Source organism: Conger conger, chromosome 3, assembly GCF_963514075.1.
Source record: "Conger conger chromosome 3, fConCon1.1, whole genome shotgun sequence".
NCBI lineage: Eukaryota > Metazoa > Chordata > Actinopteri > Anguilliformes > Congridae > Conger > Conger conger.
The window spans coordinates 15,354,284-15,371,601 of NC_083762.1; the positions used below are offsets into that span (position 1 = coordinate 15,354,284).

General features: G+C 48.0%; 1 protein-coding gene across 1 annotated transcript in view; it reads left to right on the top strand.

Moving 5' to 3' along the window:
- Positions 1–16,963, top strand: part of LOC133123790 (mitogen-activated protein kinase kinase kinase 11) — a 42,053-nt gene extending 25,090 nt beyond the window's left edge. Inside the window, exons 5-10 of the mRNA XM_061234338.1 lie at positions 161–401; positions 2,677–2,793; positions 5,669–5,840; positions 6,036–6,142; positions 6,754–7,332; positions 9,007–16,963. Of these exons, the coding sequence (XP_061090322.1) occupies positions 161–401; positions 2,677–2,793; positions 5,669–5,840; positions 6,036–6,142; positions 6,754–7,332; positions 9,007–9,608 (1,818 nt within the window). The 3' untranslated portion in view covers positions 9,609–16,963. The remainder of the gene's footprint in view (positions 1–160; positions 402–2,676; positions 2,794–5,668; positions 5,841–6,035; positions 6,143–6,753; positions 7,333–9,006) is intronic.
- The last annotated feature ends 355 nt before the right edge of the window (positions 16,964–17,318 follow it).

The following is a 17,318-nucleotide window of genomic DNA, read 5'->3' on the forward strand; positions in this document are numbered from 1 at the left end:
GTGTGTGTGTGCGTGCGTGCGTCTGTGTGTGCGTCTGTGTGTCTGTGTGTGTCTGTGTGTGTGTGTCTGTGCGTGCGTGCGTGCGTGCGTGCGTGCGTGCGTGCGTGCGTGCGTGCGTGTGTGCGTGTGTGTGTGCGTAACCCTGTGCTCCCTGTCTCAGGAGCTGCGCTCTCGTGAGGAGGAGCTGAAGCGCGCCGCTCTGGAGCAGAAGTCTCACGAGGAGGTGCTCCGGCAGAGGGAGCAGCAGCTGGCTCAGTGGGAGCAGGACGTGTTCGAGCGGGAGCTCAGCCTGCTGATCCTCCACATGAACCAGGACAAGCCCAACGTCAAGAAGCGCAAGGGCACCTTCAAGAAGCACAAGCTCAAGAGCAAGAACGGCGAGAAGATCAGCAATCCCCAGGGTAGGGCCCCGTCGGGGGGGGCCGTTTCGGATTCAAACACTTTTCTGCGCTGCGTCGATCTTGCCTGGTGCAATTGAACCAACTTGAGGCCAGTTTATAGTCCAGCGACTGAGTGTCAAAGTTCTATTGTTGCCCGACGTGGACTGTGGACTGTGGTCATTATAAATAATTATATATAAACGCACTCCATTCGCCCAGAGTATAAACCGAATGTCGCTGCGACCAGTAACATCCACTGCACATCGCTCTGTCACTGGACTATAAACTGGCTTTTAAGAGGACCAGAAGGCAGGGTTTGCACTTTCATAAGTATTTCAGAACTTCAAATACCCCAGACTAACTCAGTGAAGTCTAGAGAAGTATTTGAATCCAAAACAATTATGTATTTCACCCAGGTCTGCACCAGAGTCTACAAAGTTGGTGAAAACACACAACCCAAGCAAATTGAATCAGGGTTGGGTTCAGTCATTTCAGGGAGCGCATTGAGATTCAGTTCATGAATTTAAAGATTCCCATTTTTAAAGTGATTCATTGAAATTCAGTTCATTCCCAGAGTTGACTGCATTTAAATGGAAATGACCCCCAACCCAGGACTTGAATCCATATGAAAATGTAAAAACTCTGGATGCACAGACACACTAAGTACTTAGCCTGCTGTTTCAAAACATAGCTTGAGCTGGTCACACCACCCGTGGTCGGTGTGTGTGCATGTGTATACATCCATGTGTGCGTATGTATATACATCTTTCTGTGTGTGAGTGTGTGTGTGTGTGTATGTGTGAGTAGTGTGTGTGTGTGTGCATGCGTGAGTGTGTGAGTGTGTGAGTGTGTGTGTGTGTGTGTGTGTGTGTGTGAGTGAGTGTGTGAGTGAGTGAGTGAGTGAGTGAGTGAGTGTGTGAGTGTGTGAGTGTGTGAGTGAGTGAGTGAGTGAGTGCGCACTTGTGCGTGTGTGTGTATACATCCATTTGTGTGTGTGTATACATCTGTGTGCGTGTGTATGTGTGAGTAGTGTGTGTGTGTGTGTGTGTGTATTTTTGTGTGTACACGTTAGTGTATAAGTGTGTGTGTGTGTGTGTGCGGTTCTTGGTTCGGTCCCCCTGTTGTCCAGCTGCAGGATGGGGTGGTTTGGGGGAGGGGCTATGGAGAGGGAGAGCCCACAAGCCACGCCCACCGGCTTCCTGTCTGCCCATCCCTCCTGCTTCCGTGGCAACCAGATCCAGGCCCAGAATAGCTGGCCCGGTCTGGCCTCCACATCCACTGAAGTACAGCCAGCAAACAAACTCCTCCTTTTGTCATTGTGATTCATCTCAGGCTGTCTGGGAAAGACCTACTGTAATCCCCCCCCCCCGAACCCTGCAGGACAGACCTGGTCTAACCCCTCTGCCCCAATGAGCACAGCGCTAATATTTTCAGACTATTGGCAGGATAATTAAAAATGCTCCACCCGGGCAATAGAACACCCCCCTAAAGGCAGTTTAAAAAAAAAAAAATGTCTGCCTCAGCTCTTATAACGCATATTGGGTTTTATGGCGAGAGTTAGCAGGTGTTTTAAAAATGTACCTAAATTATGGATTTTAGTTGGACATCGCAGTAGCATAGTGTTAATGGTGTTGCTTTATTTTAAAGAACCTATGCAATAAAAGTCATAATGTTTTAATAGTTCTATTATTCATAAAGGGACTAACAGAGAAAACTAATTTCAAGCTTATTTTCAGTTCAAGTTTTGAAATTGGGCTGTAGTACATTATAAAAATACTCATTCAGCCTGTTTTCTCCCATCCTGCAAAGCACATTTACATTCTATGGACAATAAAAGTATTGTGTTGTGTTGTGCTGTATTGTGGCATTGGCTCAGGCGGTAAGAGCGGTCGTCTGGCAGTCGGAGGGTTGCTGGTTCGATTCCGCCCTGGGTGTGTCCCTGAGCAAGACACCTAACCCCTAAATGCTCCTGACATGCTGGTTGGTGCCATGCATAGCTGCCTTGCATGGCAGCCAATCGCCGTTGGTGTGTGACTGTGTGGGTGAATGAGAATCATCAATTGTATAAATACCAACCATTTACTGTGCTGTACTGTGTTGTGTTGTATTGTGCTATACTGTGTTGTGTTGTGTTGGACTGTGTTGTGTTGTATTGTGCTGTACTGTTTTGTGTTGTGTTGGACTGTGTTGTGTTGTGCTATACTGTTTTGTGTTGTGTTGTGTTGTGTTGTGTTGGACTGTGTTGTGTTGTATTGTGCTGTGTTGTATTGATGTGTGTTGTATTGCCCTCTCTCAGACTTCATCCATAAGATCACGGTGCAGGCGTCTCCTGGGCTGGAGAAGAGGAAGAACTCCCCGGACCTGGGCTCTGGCTCCTCCCCTTCCTTCGGCCCCAGATTTCGGGCGATCCAGCGTGAGTCAGAGCCTCTTCCTCCTCCATCGTCATCCTCCGTCCTCACTTTACACCAGCCAGCTCGCTTCCACACACACACACACACACCACCACATCTACACACACATACACACACATAGAGCCACACACACTCCTACACATACACACACTCACAGAGCCAGACACACACACATAAGCACTCCTGGACACGCATGCAAACACACACGCACACACACACACACACACGCACACACACACACACACACACACACACGCACACACACACACACACACAATCATGTCGGAACCTCACCCTGTGAGAGCGAAGAGACCTAACTTTGCTCTCCTGACGATCTGTTTATTTTCCCGCTGCAGTTTTCATTTTCCACCAGGTGGGGGAGCTCTGCCTTAAGCCTTAAAAAAAAAAGAGAGAAAAAAAACACAGATTTTACCATGCAGGCAGTGTCCCTAGTTTCATATGTTTTATTCATTTCGTACCCGGTTACACTTTTAATCTGTCTTTCAGCTAGAACACCTACACCATAGGTGCACAAAGTATCTTGGCAAAATGCCACAGCTGTAGTTACTTACGCAAACTCCTGGCATCACTCGTGATATCTTGAGACTTGTTTTTCTGTTTTTGGTCTATAGACACAAAACCACCATTACAAACTGCGCACAGGTTGAGCAGAGCAGTCTGTCAGTAAGCAGACTTTCTGTCCCCGTATTTACATTATGTGGGTCATACCAGACCCACTTTTATGCTAATATCGAGAAGCAAGAGAGTGTTCGTTTTCTGAATGCTTATGCACCTACAGCTGGAGGTTTGAATTTTACTGTCAGTTTACTGCCAGAGGAAGACTTGTTTAGTGTAGCTACTAGCTAGCCCCACATATCACACAGAAAGATTTTAGTAGGGGGTCAAAATACAATTAATGCCCGGAACAAGCCCTATTCACCGAACTTGACGAGCCAAAAAAACTACTGCGCGACTCTAAATATTTCCCAGCCCTGCTGTAAAAATCCAGCTATGACCCACTTGAAATGAGCAGCTACCATCTGTTTAAAAACATAGCTAGAGCTGGTTAAACCCTGTTGAGTACGGCGCCGGCCTGAACCGGTCGACCTGCTACCAGCTGTTTCAAAACCCGTCGTGAGCAGCAAGACTCCTCAAGTAACATCAGCCAGGGCTCTGTGCAGAGTGAAATATCTCCCCTAAAATGTGTGCTGCTTGATTATTTCCCCCCATTGATTTATGACGGTGGTGATTTATGGGTTGGGCTCTCCGGCTCTGTGCGGGCAGGTGTCTCAGCAGACGCAGGGCGAACGCTGCGCCGGGGAGCCGGCACTTTGTGCAAGTGACTCACAGCAACTTGCTTTAATTATGCTTGTTAGCATATTTCCTTCCCTGAGTATGAAATACGTGGAATACCAATGGGCATAAAAACATATGGGCCGGGAGGGTTGCTTAGTTACTGTATCGGTAAGGAGGAGCAGTAGAGGAGGGAGGAGGGGGGGGGGGCTCAGTTGTTTGGGATTCAAATACTCTTCTGTGCTCGATTGGTCTTGCCTATTGCAAGTGAGCCAACCAAGAGGACCAGAAGGTGGGGTTTTCACTGTTTGAGAGCATTTCATAGGTTCCACTCTACTGAAAAAATAGCTCAGCTCCCAGCTCAACATAGTTTAGCTGGTTCACCAGTTCAGACTAGCTCTCAGTTTGACATGGTTTGACCAGCTCAAGCTGTGTTTGTTTTGAAACAGCTGGTAGCTGGTTGACCAGCTCATACCCAGCTAGACCAGCTCATGACCAGCTCGACCAGCTGGTGAAGCCGGATTTTACAGCAGGGCAATACACCAGACAAGCATCAGTAAAGCATAGATGCACAAAGTATTTGAATCCAAAATAATTACGTAACTGACCCAGGTCTGGGGGTGCTGTCTGTGTGACTGCGTGTCTGTGAGGGAGGGGGTCACAGAATGGAGACGGTTCTGGAAATACCAGCCACCCCTGTTAGGAAGGCCTCTACCTCATTTGACATTCTCAGCACTGTGTGTGCACCTGGAGGGATGGAGGTAGTCCTGATACAGGTACAGGTAGACGGGCCCCTCTGGAGTCCTGCACAGGGAACGGCATCACTTTCACTTCTTCATTTCACTGACTTATTTACGAGGGTGAGACACAGAGGCAAGAGGTTCGGCACAGGCTCTGTGTGTGTGTGTGGTGTGTGTGAGTGTCTGTGTGTGCGTGTGTGTGTGTGTGAGAGAGAGCATGTGTATGTGTGTGTGTGAGCATGTGTGTGTCTGTGTGTGCGTGTGTGTGTGTGTGTATGCATGTGTGTGTCTGTGTGTGCGTGTGTGTGTGTGTGAGCATGTGTGTGTCTGTGTGTGTGTGTGTGTGTGTGTGCGTGTGAGCATGTGTGTGTGTGTGTGTGTGAGCATGTGTGTGTGTGTGTGTGTGTGTGTGAGCATGTGTATGTGTCTGTGTGTGCGTGTGTGTGTGAGAGAGCATGTGTATGTGTGTGTGTCTGTGTGTGTGTGTGTGAGAGAGCATGTGTATGTGTGTGTGTGCATGTGTGTGCATGTGTGTGTGTGTGTGTGTGAGAGAGCATGTGTATGTGTGTGTGTGTGCATGTGTGTGTGTGTGTGTGTGTGTGTGTGTATGTGCATGTGTGTGTGTGAGCATGTGTGTGTCTGTGTGTGTGTGTGTGTGTGAGTGTCTGTGTGTGCGTGTGTGTGTGTGTGTGTGTGTGAGAGAGCATGTGTATGTGTGTGTGTGTGCATTTGTGTGCATGTGTGTGTGTGTGTGTGTGTGTGAGCATGTGTGTGTGTGTGTGCGTGTGTGTGTGTGCGCCTGTACATGTGTGAGACTAAGCAGTGTGTCTCTGACCCCATACAGTGAGCCCCAGTCAGAACAGCAGGTCATTTGGTCTGAGCCCCATCTGGCCCCTGGAGCCCCTGTCCAGCAAACAGCCCAACGGAGAGAGACGCCTGGGCCCCCAATGGGCCCCCCACAGCCCCAAGAGCCCCAAGAGCCCCAAAGTCCTGCGGCTCAGTCCCCTGGAGAGCAGGTACCAACTCCCCCAAACATCCACAACTGTCAGCCATTTTAAAAAACAGGCAGCCATTTTTAAAAACTCTACTTGTGGTGAACCTTGTCTATACTGGTACTGAAAGTCGTCAGTGCTTAATTCTGTCTTGTGCTCCTCTCTCCCTGTGTATTGTGTTTGTGTGTGCGTGTGTGTGTGTGCTTGGGCTTATTCTAGTCTCTCTATGAGAGCCAAACTCCTGGAAATGGACAGCAGTGAGAATGGGAATTTTCCATCAGAGTTTGAGGAGTACAGACCTCCCACACCACAGTCCACTCAAAACGGTACAGTACAGTCTACTGTAAACCCAGGAATTGGTTTCTAAAATACAGATGAAAGCACCATAGAAAGCATTGAGTTGTGTGTTTGCTCACTGTGGGTATCTGTCTCTTTCTCTACATCCTCATTTCTTCTGTTTCTCTTCCTCTTTCTGTTCATCTTCCTCATTTTCTCTCTCTCTCACCCTCTCTTGCTCCCTCTTGCTCCCTCCCTCACTGTCTGTCTTTATCTCCCTCTCTCTTATTTTCTCTCTCTATTTTTCCATCTGAATCTCTTCCTCTCTCTCCCCTTCCTCCCTCTTTCATCCCTTCCTCTCCCACGCCCCCTCCCTCGATCTCCCCCCTCTATCTCTCCCCCTTCTCTTTCTCTCCCTCACCCACCCCCTCCCTCTATCTCTCCCCCTTCTCTTTCTCTCCCTCCTCCTCTCATCCCTCCCTCTCTCTCCCTCCCCCTCTCATCCCTCCCTCCCTCTCTCCCTCTCATCCCTCCCTCTCTCCCCCCCCCTCTCATCCCTCCCTCTCTCTCCCTCCCCCTCTCATCCCTCCCTCTCTCTCCCTCCCCCTCTCATCCCTCCCTCTCTCTCCCTCCCCCTCTCATCCCTCGCTCTCTCTCCCAGGTTTCTCTGTGAAGGAGCCCCCCAGGGCTGCTCTACCTCAGGGGGACTCAGGCAGTGAGGAGGGGGTCTCCCCGGCTGACTCCCCCAGGCCAGAGAGAGTATCGGTGGGCGGGTCGGTGAAGCTCGTGCACAGGGCTCTATTGGACGGGGGCTCCCTGCTGGCCTCCGTCGCATTGGGCCGCTGCCTCGAGGTCCCGCCCAAAGTCCCGCCCCGCTCCAACCCCCCCGTCCCAGCGGAGACGGAGCCGCCCCACAGACCCGCCCCCCCCGCCCCGGAGCCCCCCCTCAGACCCGCCCCCCCCGCCCCGGAGCCGCACGTGGTGAACGACCTCATCAGCTTCTCCCCCACCGAGACCCTCCCCCGACCCCCCGTCCCGGACGTGAACCTGCAGCCCCCCGACATCAGGCCCCCGCCCCTCACCCCCCCGCCCCCTCAACCGCGGGTCTGTCACGGACCGCCCCGGCCCGGCCCAGCGGAGTGGCCCCCCCAAGCCAACGGGGAACCAGCCTGCAACCCCACGGGGCCCAGTCCAGACCGGAGGAGACGGTCCAGCCACAGTCACCTGACCCCTCAGCTGGGTCAGTCACATTATTCCCTCTTTTTGCTTTTTATCAAATGGTTTTTTATTCTGAAAATAAATCATACAGAATATTTAACAATGTATCTGTTTTTTCCCCCCTTTTCTTGACCCACCCTCCTCTGGGCCACGGAACATTTATTATCAAACACCTGAAATCATAAAAACTTAACAGCTACCGCTGTTGAATGCCAGGCATCTAATTTTTTTATGATTAGCTCCATGAATCCGGCGATGTAAATAATTTGGAGACTTTTTTAAATTATGCTTATAGGCAGTCTAGCCTAATGGTTAAGGTACATGACTGGGATCTGGAAGGTTGGTGGTTCAAGCCCCAGTGTAGCAACAATAAGATCAGTGCAGCTGTAACCTTAACCTGTAGCCTTAACCCCACGTTGCTTCAGGGGGGGATTGGGTACAAATGAGTACATTTTCCAAGCAACAATGGTACAAATTAATGATATATTGCTGGCTAGGGATACAGTTTTATGTACCTATAGGGTATCGCCCCAGCCACAAGCACTTGTGCCTTTTTAGGCACCTTTCATACATTTATTTCTGAGAGTGTGCCTAGTCTAATCCACTAAGTCTCTTTGGATAGAAGCATTAGCTAAATGACTGTACTGAGGATCGGTCTGAGAGAAACAGACGCTGTGTCCGGTCTTGCTTCAAAGCCAGCCTGTTCTGAAATGGAAGTCTCTGTCCGCACGGTTTTCGGAGAGCAGACGGTGACGGTGAGAAATCAGACACGCGCAGACACTCTGGGCTCTGTCGTTATCGGTTCTTTCCGAGGCCAGATTGCTGTTTGCAGCTCCTCCGGCTGTGTGGCAGAGAGCGATTGGTTTTTGAGGACACGTATCGATCGGCGATTGATGGGTTTAAAATATTTATTCATCACTTCCTGCCGCCTCCCTCTCAGCCAATCGCAAGACCTCCTGCGGTCGGGCAGCCCGCCAGACTCCGCCCCATTGGCTTTCCACCCTAATACTCGCTCATCACCTGCCCAGACCCAAATCACCTTTAAGCAAACATGTCCCAGTGATAAATCTGCTCTATAAGAGTCAGTCTTAAGGACCCATATCTCAGTCCCTGGCCAGCTCTGGGCGTTTATCAGGTTGCACCATCGATAGGGTTGAACTTAATTAGCTAAGTGTGATCTGCAGTATTAGTCTGCAGATCCTGTGGTTAGCCGGCCCCAGGGACTTCATTATTAACCGAGCCTATGCACAGGTTTTAGACCAGATTAGTGTTTTTTTCCTTGTTTTAATGTTGTATACCACAACTTTGATAAAGACCACGTTTTCTATGTGTCGACAGGAATACAGATTTGAGCATATGATCAAACATTGAATCGAATTTATGCCCAGAGGATGATGGGAGTATAGGGCCTTTGAATGTGTGTACCATAATCTCTATCTCTACACTTCAACTCCCATGAGCATCTCCGTTGAATTTGCTGTTGAAATTAATGTCTGCATTAAGTAACGCTGCCCAGGGCACTGGCCTTAGAACTGGAGTTCTGGGTGCTGCACTGTGGCTGCCCACTGCTCCTAGGTAACCAGCATGGGTCAAATGCAGAGGATGCATTTCACCGCCTTAGAAGGCAATGACAAAAAATGAATCTAATGTAAACCTGACTGGTTAATTCACGCCTCTGACTCTGCTCCCCCTCTAGTCCTGGACCTGCCCTTTTGCACCCCGGACGGCGCAGGACGGGACAGCCCAACCCAGCCCCCCATCGCCCTCTTCCCGGACCCCCGCCTCTGGAGCCCCAAGACGCGGCGGCTGGAGGTGAACGTGATCCCCCGGCCCCGCCCTTCCCCCGTGCGGCCCCGGATCGACCCCTGGAGCTTCATCTCGGCGGGGCGCGAGGCGGGGCGCGCCTCCGCCCGGGGCGGGGGTCTCCTGTGCCACACGCCCTCCCCGACGAACCCCTTCACGAACTGCGACCCCTTCCCCACCCCGGACTGCGATCCCTTCGCCCAGAGGGCCGACCCCTTCAGGACCCTCGACGCCCCCTCACCCTTCGACCCCTTCTCGGCGCCCTTCCGGACCTCCCGCTCCGCCCCCTGCTCCACCAACGTCAGCCCCTCCCTGTCGGCCTTCAGGGTGGCCAAGGCCTCCCCGGCGGAGCCCCCGGGCGCCCTCATCGACCTGGGCTGGAGGGGCGGCAGCCCGCCCCTGGACACCAAAGAGAAGCGGATTCCGGGGAGGCCGCTGGTCACGGGACTCAGTCCCTGGAAGTCCCCCACGCAGCTCACCAACGACAGGTTCTAAAATGGCCGCCCGCTCGGGGCCTGCCCCGGGAGGGGAGAAGGTGCGTTGAAATGGCGGCGGTGAAAAGGCAGAGGGGCCAGAATCTACTCCTGCCCTGTCCTGTCCTTATCCCGGCACGTTGATAACTCATGTTAAGGAAGCACTGTGTTCTGGTGGAGAGAGAGGTCCCGACCTCAGTACAAACCCAAAATGGCCACCTTTAGAGGGGCTCTAATACAAGAGAGTGAGAAACAGAAAAGTTTTCTCAGTTTTATTCCAAAGATCAAGAGGGGACCCCCCCCCCCCCCCTCCCCCCCTTCTCTCAGTAGAGATCTATAGACGTACACCTGCAATGCAGACCCCCCCGAACCCCACCAATCACTGACCCCCACCGAACCCCACCAATCACTGTACTTTTCGGTCCTCTGTTAATGAAGTTGGATATGTCTGCTAATGATCGTTGTCTCTGATACTTTACTACTTTGCTCTCCTTAGTAAAACACTGTGGAAGTATTCCGGACTGAGGCGCACATTGTTTTCAATCCATTTCCCCGAATTTCGGCTTTTCTCCTCAAAAAGAAAAATGCAAACCGGTTGTGACATCCCTTAGGGCTAATTTATACTTCACTGCTTAACACTTTTGACAAGCGAAGCTCGACAAGAAAAGAAGGGTTCCGTTATCTCCATGGTAACAACACGGCAAACCGTTGACCGTTTGTTGACATTTGTAGACTGCTTGATTACACCGCGCGCGACAGTACGTCGGCGTCCACGCCATAACAAAACATGTAAATTGAAAATATGTCATTTTTGTGGAGCGACACGTTGACAGCGGTGTCGTAGACTGGAAGTGTAAATTAGGCTTTAGGCACAGTCCTCAAATGATCTCCTACAGACAGTCACTTCCTGTCCCGCTGGGATGGAGGACCTTAATTATGTTGTTATTGGCCCTGAGGCTACCTCTGTGGATATAACGGGTTTAAATCACCGGTTGAGAGGTAGCTGTCGATCATTCAGGACTCCCGAACTCTGGAACGGAAAAGTGCCATTTTCTGATGTACAGGCACCGGCCGCCTGTCTAAGTGAGGAAGCCTGTTTCTGTGGTACAGGGGGACGGTCACTCCAGTCCTCCGAGAGAGCACCTCGGCCTATTTACGGAACGATTATGCACGGCTAAGCTGTTATTAACTCCTGTTATTAACTTCGTCATTCGAGCTTGATATTGTTTCGATTTCTGTTTAAGTCGAAAATGCAAAACACTGACACATATTAATTTAAATTATCTCCAGGGCTGGTCTTTGTCTAGATTTGAGGAGCACACGCTTAGGTAGATGACCTTAATAAGTCTGATTGATAGGGCTCTAGGTTTGATAAACTAGGGCAACGCAAACTCTGGGTGCCTTGGCTCAAACAACAGCAATATGGCGCAGACAGGTTAGTGACCACAGAGCATGAATACTGTCGAATGAAATCATTTTGAATCGGGGTTTATGCTGAGGAAACCTCATTGAGGGGACAAACATTTGAACATTTAAATGTTTTTGACTTAGCAGCATGTAGGCTGCTGAGTGTTTGACAGTGGCAGTGGTATCAGTCTGTGTATCCATAATTGAGAGCAGGAGAGTAAACAGAGCCTTGTACACCAGGCGTCATCAAATCTGGCCTTCAAGTACAAATTCAGCCCTGGTTTTCTTTTCACCCGGTAATTAGCGCTACTGATTGGCCAGGATGTCTTGGCGCCTGACTCTCCCGGGTGAAGGGAGTAGTAGTTCTCGGCCCTCGAGGACCGTACTCGAGGATCCCTGTACTTCCACTTACCAAAGAAATTGCTCGGTCCACTCAGCAGCACGCAGGATCGCAGTGCTGTTCGGTATCTCTGTCTCTTTGTGTCGCGCGTCAGTTACAGGTGGCTGTTGGTTTGTGGCCCTCGATGATGACTTTAATCCAATCCAGAGCTCATACCTTCCTGGGTCTCATTGGCCGAGGTTCCCAATTCCCAAAACTTACCTTGACTCTGTTAAGTGCAATCTGGCAGAAGCGCAGAGTCTTGGTAAAACAGCGCAGTCTTTGCTCGTGTCTTTGATGGTCGCGGGCTTTTGGGTGAGCTTTGATCTTGTCCTCGTTGTTATGCAGTCCACACTTGGAGCATGAATCAGGTTTTGATGTAGGTGGGAGCTCTTTGACGGAAAGGCCTTTGACAAGTGGGGTTAAAAAATAAATACTAATAATACTAATAATAATAAATATTATCTGTAGGTGAGATATTAAGGGGGAAGTAAACAAGTCCTCTTATGTAATTTCACCTCAATATATTATTATTATTATTATTATTTTATTATTATTATTATTATTATTATTATTGTTATTATTATTGTTATTATTATTATTATTATTATTATTATTATTATTATTATTATTATTATTATTATTATTTCCATTGTTGTCTTTGATCTCAGCGTCTTGTCTGTATAGGTAACCCAAAGGTAAAGCTCATATTTATTGTTAGGATGAATCACAGGCATTAAAAACCACGGCCTGTAGTCCTCTCTCTTCCCAGCCAACCCAGTCGCGTCTCTGTTAGCGAAGCGTCCTCTCGTATTCCGTATGAATACATTACCGATACTCCTGCATCCATTTGGCGGATGCAGTTATCGTCAGTGTCTAAAGGGTTGCGTTGATCAAAGAGCGAGGCGTTGACAATCGCTCTGAAGGTGCACTGCGGTAAGATCTCGCTTTCTCTTCCCAGCCAAAGATAAGTGCCCAGGAGATTCTCCTCAAAGGGGAACGGACTCCCGTTTTCACTTTGAGGGATCAGGGCGAGGCGCGGACTGACATCCCGTTGTTAAAACAGGTCCATATAAGCCAGCTCATCACAGCTTTTATGTAAATGCGGGATTTGTTTCAGAAGAGTGCTCTTGTCTTTTTCTCTTCATGGGAAAAAGTTCGAGAGTGCTTATCGCCCTACGCGTTAAACCGTTCAGGGCAAAGATCCTCAAGGAGGGCAAAGATCCTCAAGGAGGCCGCAATGATGGGAACCCCCTCGAACCTTTACGAAGAATTATAGCAAGTGTATATTATTGTAGCTTATGAATCACCCATTTAAAAAGCAGTAGGAGATCTGAAACAATACCTACCTCTTTTGCAGTGGACAGTGCCAGTCTCTTAGAACCCCCTCCAATTGCATGCACGCACACAAAGGCACACACACACTTACACACACACACCAACACGCACACACACGCACACACACACACACACACACACACACACACACACACACACACACACACACACACACAGGTGGTTTATTTGCCACCCGCTTCACAAGTTTCCCCCACATCATTTTAACGGAACTGCTGCAGCGCTGTGAAATGCGTTTGAAGTTCTATTTTAGACAGAAACTCCAGATATTCGAGACCGCTGTCTGAGCGAGTCAGCCGACGGGCGCTCGACATGGTGACAGGGCGCAAATAAGACGCGGGAGATAAAGTCGCGTCGGATGTGTGGTGCTTTCAGGCGTTTGCTCCCGCCGTCACCACAAATCAGCACGGCTTGTCACCGGTCGCCACCTCATTGGCAGGACAAATGAAACTGAACTTCAGGGGCTGAGGAGTTGGGCTACAGAGAATCGTCATCCTATTTTAGGAACGTGCTGAAGGAGCGCTGCTGCCACTGTGAATTAGCACGTGAGCGTAGGTGACTCTGTTAATGAACTGTGCTTGAATACTTAGCTGCAGGTTGTTGTTTTTTTGGAATGCCTTTTTTTCTAAATTCTAAAGTCAGTCTTGCATTTCAAACTGATCTCATGCGGTTTTAGTTCTTAGTTGCTTGTATGACCTGACAATTCATACTAATTAACCAGTTGGCTCGATTACACTGTTGGCCATTGAACCATTCCTTTGTTCGGGTTTTTAATATCTGTAGTTGTGCTCAACACCCATATGACAAGGTACTGTCGAAACACCTGCAATTGCATGAGGTTCACTTCACAGCATTGGTCACTCAAAAAGAAGTCAAGACACTGGAGCATAAATTCTTAGTTTGCCTATTTGGAAACCGGAACTACTATTTTCTTACAATTAAACTCAGGAAAAGGTGTTTTGGTTGGCCTTGTGACAGAGGGCCGGCAATAGCACTTGAAGAGCGTTTAATTGTATCAGATGTGTACGTCCAGCTGTTTTTCGTCTCCTGGCTTTGCTGGCTTCTCACCCACACGGTGAACAATGTGCGGTGACACCTTCACAAAAATCGAAACCCATCTCCATGACAACACGTCTGCTCTGGCATTCTGTGCTTGTTTTGGGAGGTGTGCCATTAGCGCCCCGGTTCTCAGTCCTGCTCCACGAGAGCTGCTGCTTCTGCGGCTTCCCGTTTTCACCTCCGTCTCAATCCGCAATGTTTTCATACTAAAATAATAACATATTTGCTACCTTCACACCGTGCCGTTTTTGTAGCAATGTCGACTCAACATGTTTTTGCACATTTAATCGCTCCCCGACATCCTGTATCCCACTGGCAGTGTCGCGTGCGACTTTTTCCACCCTGTATTCGTGTGATGGCCCCTTTAAAATTAAGTTTGACACACTCAATTAGCACTTTATTAGGAACACATGTACACCTAGTGTGATTATTAATATATAACCTTTTATTATACAGTGCTTTGGGGTGTGTTTGCTCCCGTTTGGTGGGTGTGTCGGGGTTGTAGCCCGAATCAATAAAAGCCTACGCTTAAAAGCCCGGAGAACGCCTTCTCAGACGCCATAGGACCAACCGTACCACGTCAGTCAGTCCGCCCACCGTTTCAATAAACGGGTTGCTGCGTTTTGTCGGGGTTGAACGTGGCACCGGTGATGTGAGTTAACTGTAATAATTGGTTTAGTTGCTAAATTTAGTGCTGAAATTCAGGAAGAAATAGTGGCGATCCAACAGATCCTGTGGCTCTTCGGACTGAGCTTGGGAAATCCCCCGTTTTAGTAGAACAGAGCTTTCCTCACAGTGTGGTTTTAGGGCCAAATTTTCACTTCAGTGCCATCATTTATTCATTACAGTATCCAGTGTCTGTGTGACTTTAGCACTCAAGGCTACGTTTCCATTCCTGTGGGTGATTTGTTTTACTTCTGGAAAAAGTCAAAATTGTGTCGCGTGCCAGATGTGCGCGAGTGCAGCGTGCATTAAAATTTAAAACGTTTGTCGAGATTCCACTTAGTTGACAGTTCTCGGAATAACCTGTAAATAAGCACCAAGGCAAACGGACGGAGGCGAAATGCGCAAAGACCGAGTATTCTCACTTCGCGAATCGAGTCGTCATGAAAGGCTGAGAATGCTCAAATCACACTACACCACTTACTGGTGTTTTTGCGCTCCGTGATAGATTCACTGTGACATTCTAACGGAGACAGAGAGTATTCAGATTAAACAATGGCAGGACTAAAAGTACATTGGGTGGGGGGGATTGGGGGTTATCTGCAGGTTTTCAGTGCCGGACCTGGCGCCACTACTTCAATTAAGTGAAACCATTATTCTACTGCAAAAATGGCACCTTTCCAGTTCCCTCCATAACCCTGTAGTGTCTAACCCTGAGAAGCCTTCTCTCTACCATTTTATACTATTATTATTATTATTATTTGTTGTGACCATCATGTGCGTCAGTTGGCATTTCACTGGAAATTCGGTTGTGAAGTAAATATTTTTTAAAGGCGAATACTGTGGCTAAATAAAAATGGCCTCTATACACTGGATGATTGGACGAGAGCTCCGGCCCCTGTGAGAACGTGAAGTGGTTCATTTTCTAGCATCTCTACTTCTCTATTCGGTCTTCACTGGCGTTTTAAAGACAAAGACATTCATACGGATGCCCGTAGGGGACAAACATAGCGGGCCTGCTTTCACAGTTCAAACGGAAAGTGTCGTCGCTTTATTGGCCGGTCGTTTCCTCGTCACCTCTTTGTGCTTCTGTATAGGAGAGGGACGAAGCGGCACATTGTGCACGGTGCTGGAGTGCCCAAATCACAAAGGACACTCGGCCCTCGCAGGCCTTCATACTGAAATATATGATTATGACTCATGTGATCTACCAAGATAGAGGAGCGCTACCCCAGTTCACAGTTTGTGGTTCACAGAACATTTCCAAAACATTTGGGTAATCATTACGATTTTTACAAATAATTTTAATTATGGATGGTTGTTCATATAAATTTTATTTGGAACTGCAGCAATATTAAACAGATCTGCAATTTCAGCACTTCAGTTTGGAAAGTGCTTGATTGTTTGACTAGACAATCATTATGGCAGGTAAACTTTTTGTCTGGAACATTTTTTCTGTGACCGAACTTGTTTGACATCATAAAATGTTCAAAGGAACATTGCAATCACAACATCACATCATCATCTCACTGCCAAATTGAAATCCAACCAGTATCTTCTTCACCGTTCAGGAAATGTTTAAGGTTAGCTGAGTCTGTGCTCCTGCCATTCTGTTTCTCAGGCTCCCAATATGGACGTTTTGCTGCAAAATAACAGACCGGTCGGCCTCCTGAAGTTATGTGGAAATAGGTTTGGCATAATCAAGCGGCTATGCCCGTGACAGACGTGTAAAATCCAGGTCCAAAAAGTGAAAGTCCTCCCCGGTATTTGTTTAAATCACCTGGATTTGCTAATTAGCACACCGTCAGCTAGGAGGCAGAACTAATTAGTGAAATCAGCTGGCTGAGAAATGCATGGCAGGACTTTTAATTTCTGACCCCTGGACTTTTCACCTGTGCTATGGATAACTTTTTTTTGAAAAGTGAGTTAATCACACATATGTAAAAAGACAAAAAAAACAACAACAACAACAACAAAAGTGTTTACTGAAGTTTCTTCTCACATAAATGGAAGATTGTCCGATTGGTCAGTTCTTTTTCGGCCCGCCATCTTGCCTCAGAATGGTGGCCATAAACTCTATCTTGGTGGAATACTTGCTTACTTTCTGTTTGTGAAATATTCCTCTGTTGAATATATTTTATATTTAAGCACAGGCTGTATAAAAGTGTTGCAGATCCTCAAAGCCTGGATAATAGATTCCAGATTTAGTTTCTTACCCATATGAATAAAATGTTGACGGCCGGGCTTTGAGGAAAGCCTTCATGGCTGTGTCCTGTTCTCTGTTTGTGAAATCTGGGCTGGGCCTGATCTACATTTATGTGTGTGAGTGAGTGTGTGTGTGTGTGTGTGCGTGTGTGCGTGTGTGAAAGACCGTGAGAAAGTGTGTGAGTGTGTGTGTGTGCACAGACAGTATGTGTTTGTGTTTAACTTTGTTTTAAATACTTTTATGAGGTTTAACCTGTGGAACATAAAAAAAGAGAAAATACCAAATAAAATTTAACACAACCCTGAAATTCTGCGTTTCGCCAGTCATTTCATTTCTATGACCACACGTCATAGCATGTCCTTAGTATTGCATGTGTATATACTGTATATACTGTATGCATGAGCAGCATATATCTTATACGAGTACATTATATACAAATGTGTTATTTAACTGATGCTTTTATCCAAAGCAATTTAATTAGAATAAGCAGGGGACAATCCCCCCTGGAGCAATGTGAGGTTATACTTTATCATCAGTACATACAAATACATTTCTTGTGTCATGTTATTAACTTAGCGTCAGTTGAAGTTAGAGAACATTATACCTCAGGTTTCTAGATGCTGTACTGAGATGAGTGTGTTTAATTGTGTAACTATGTATTA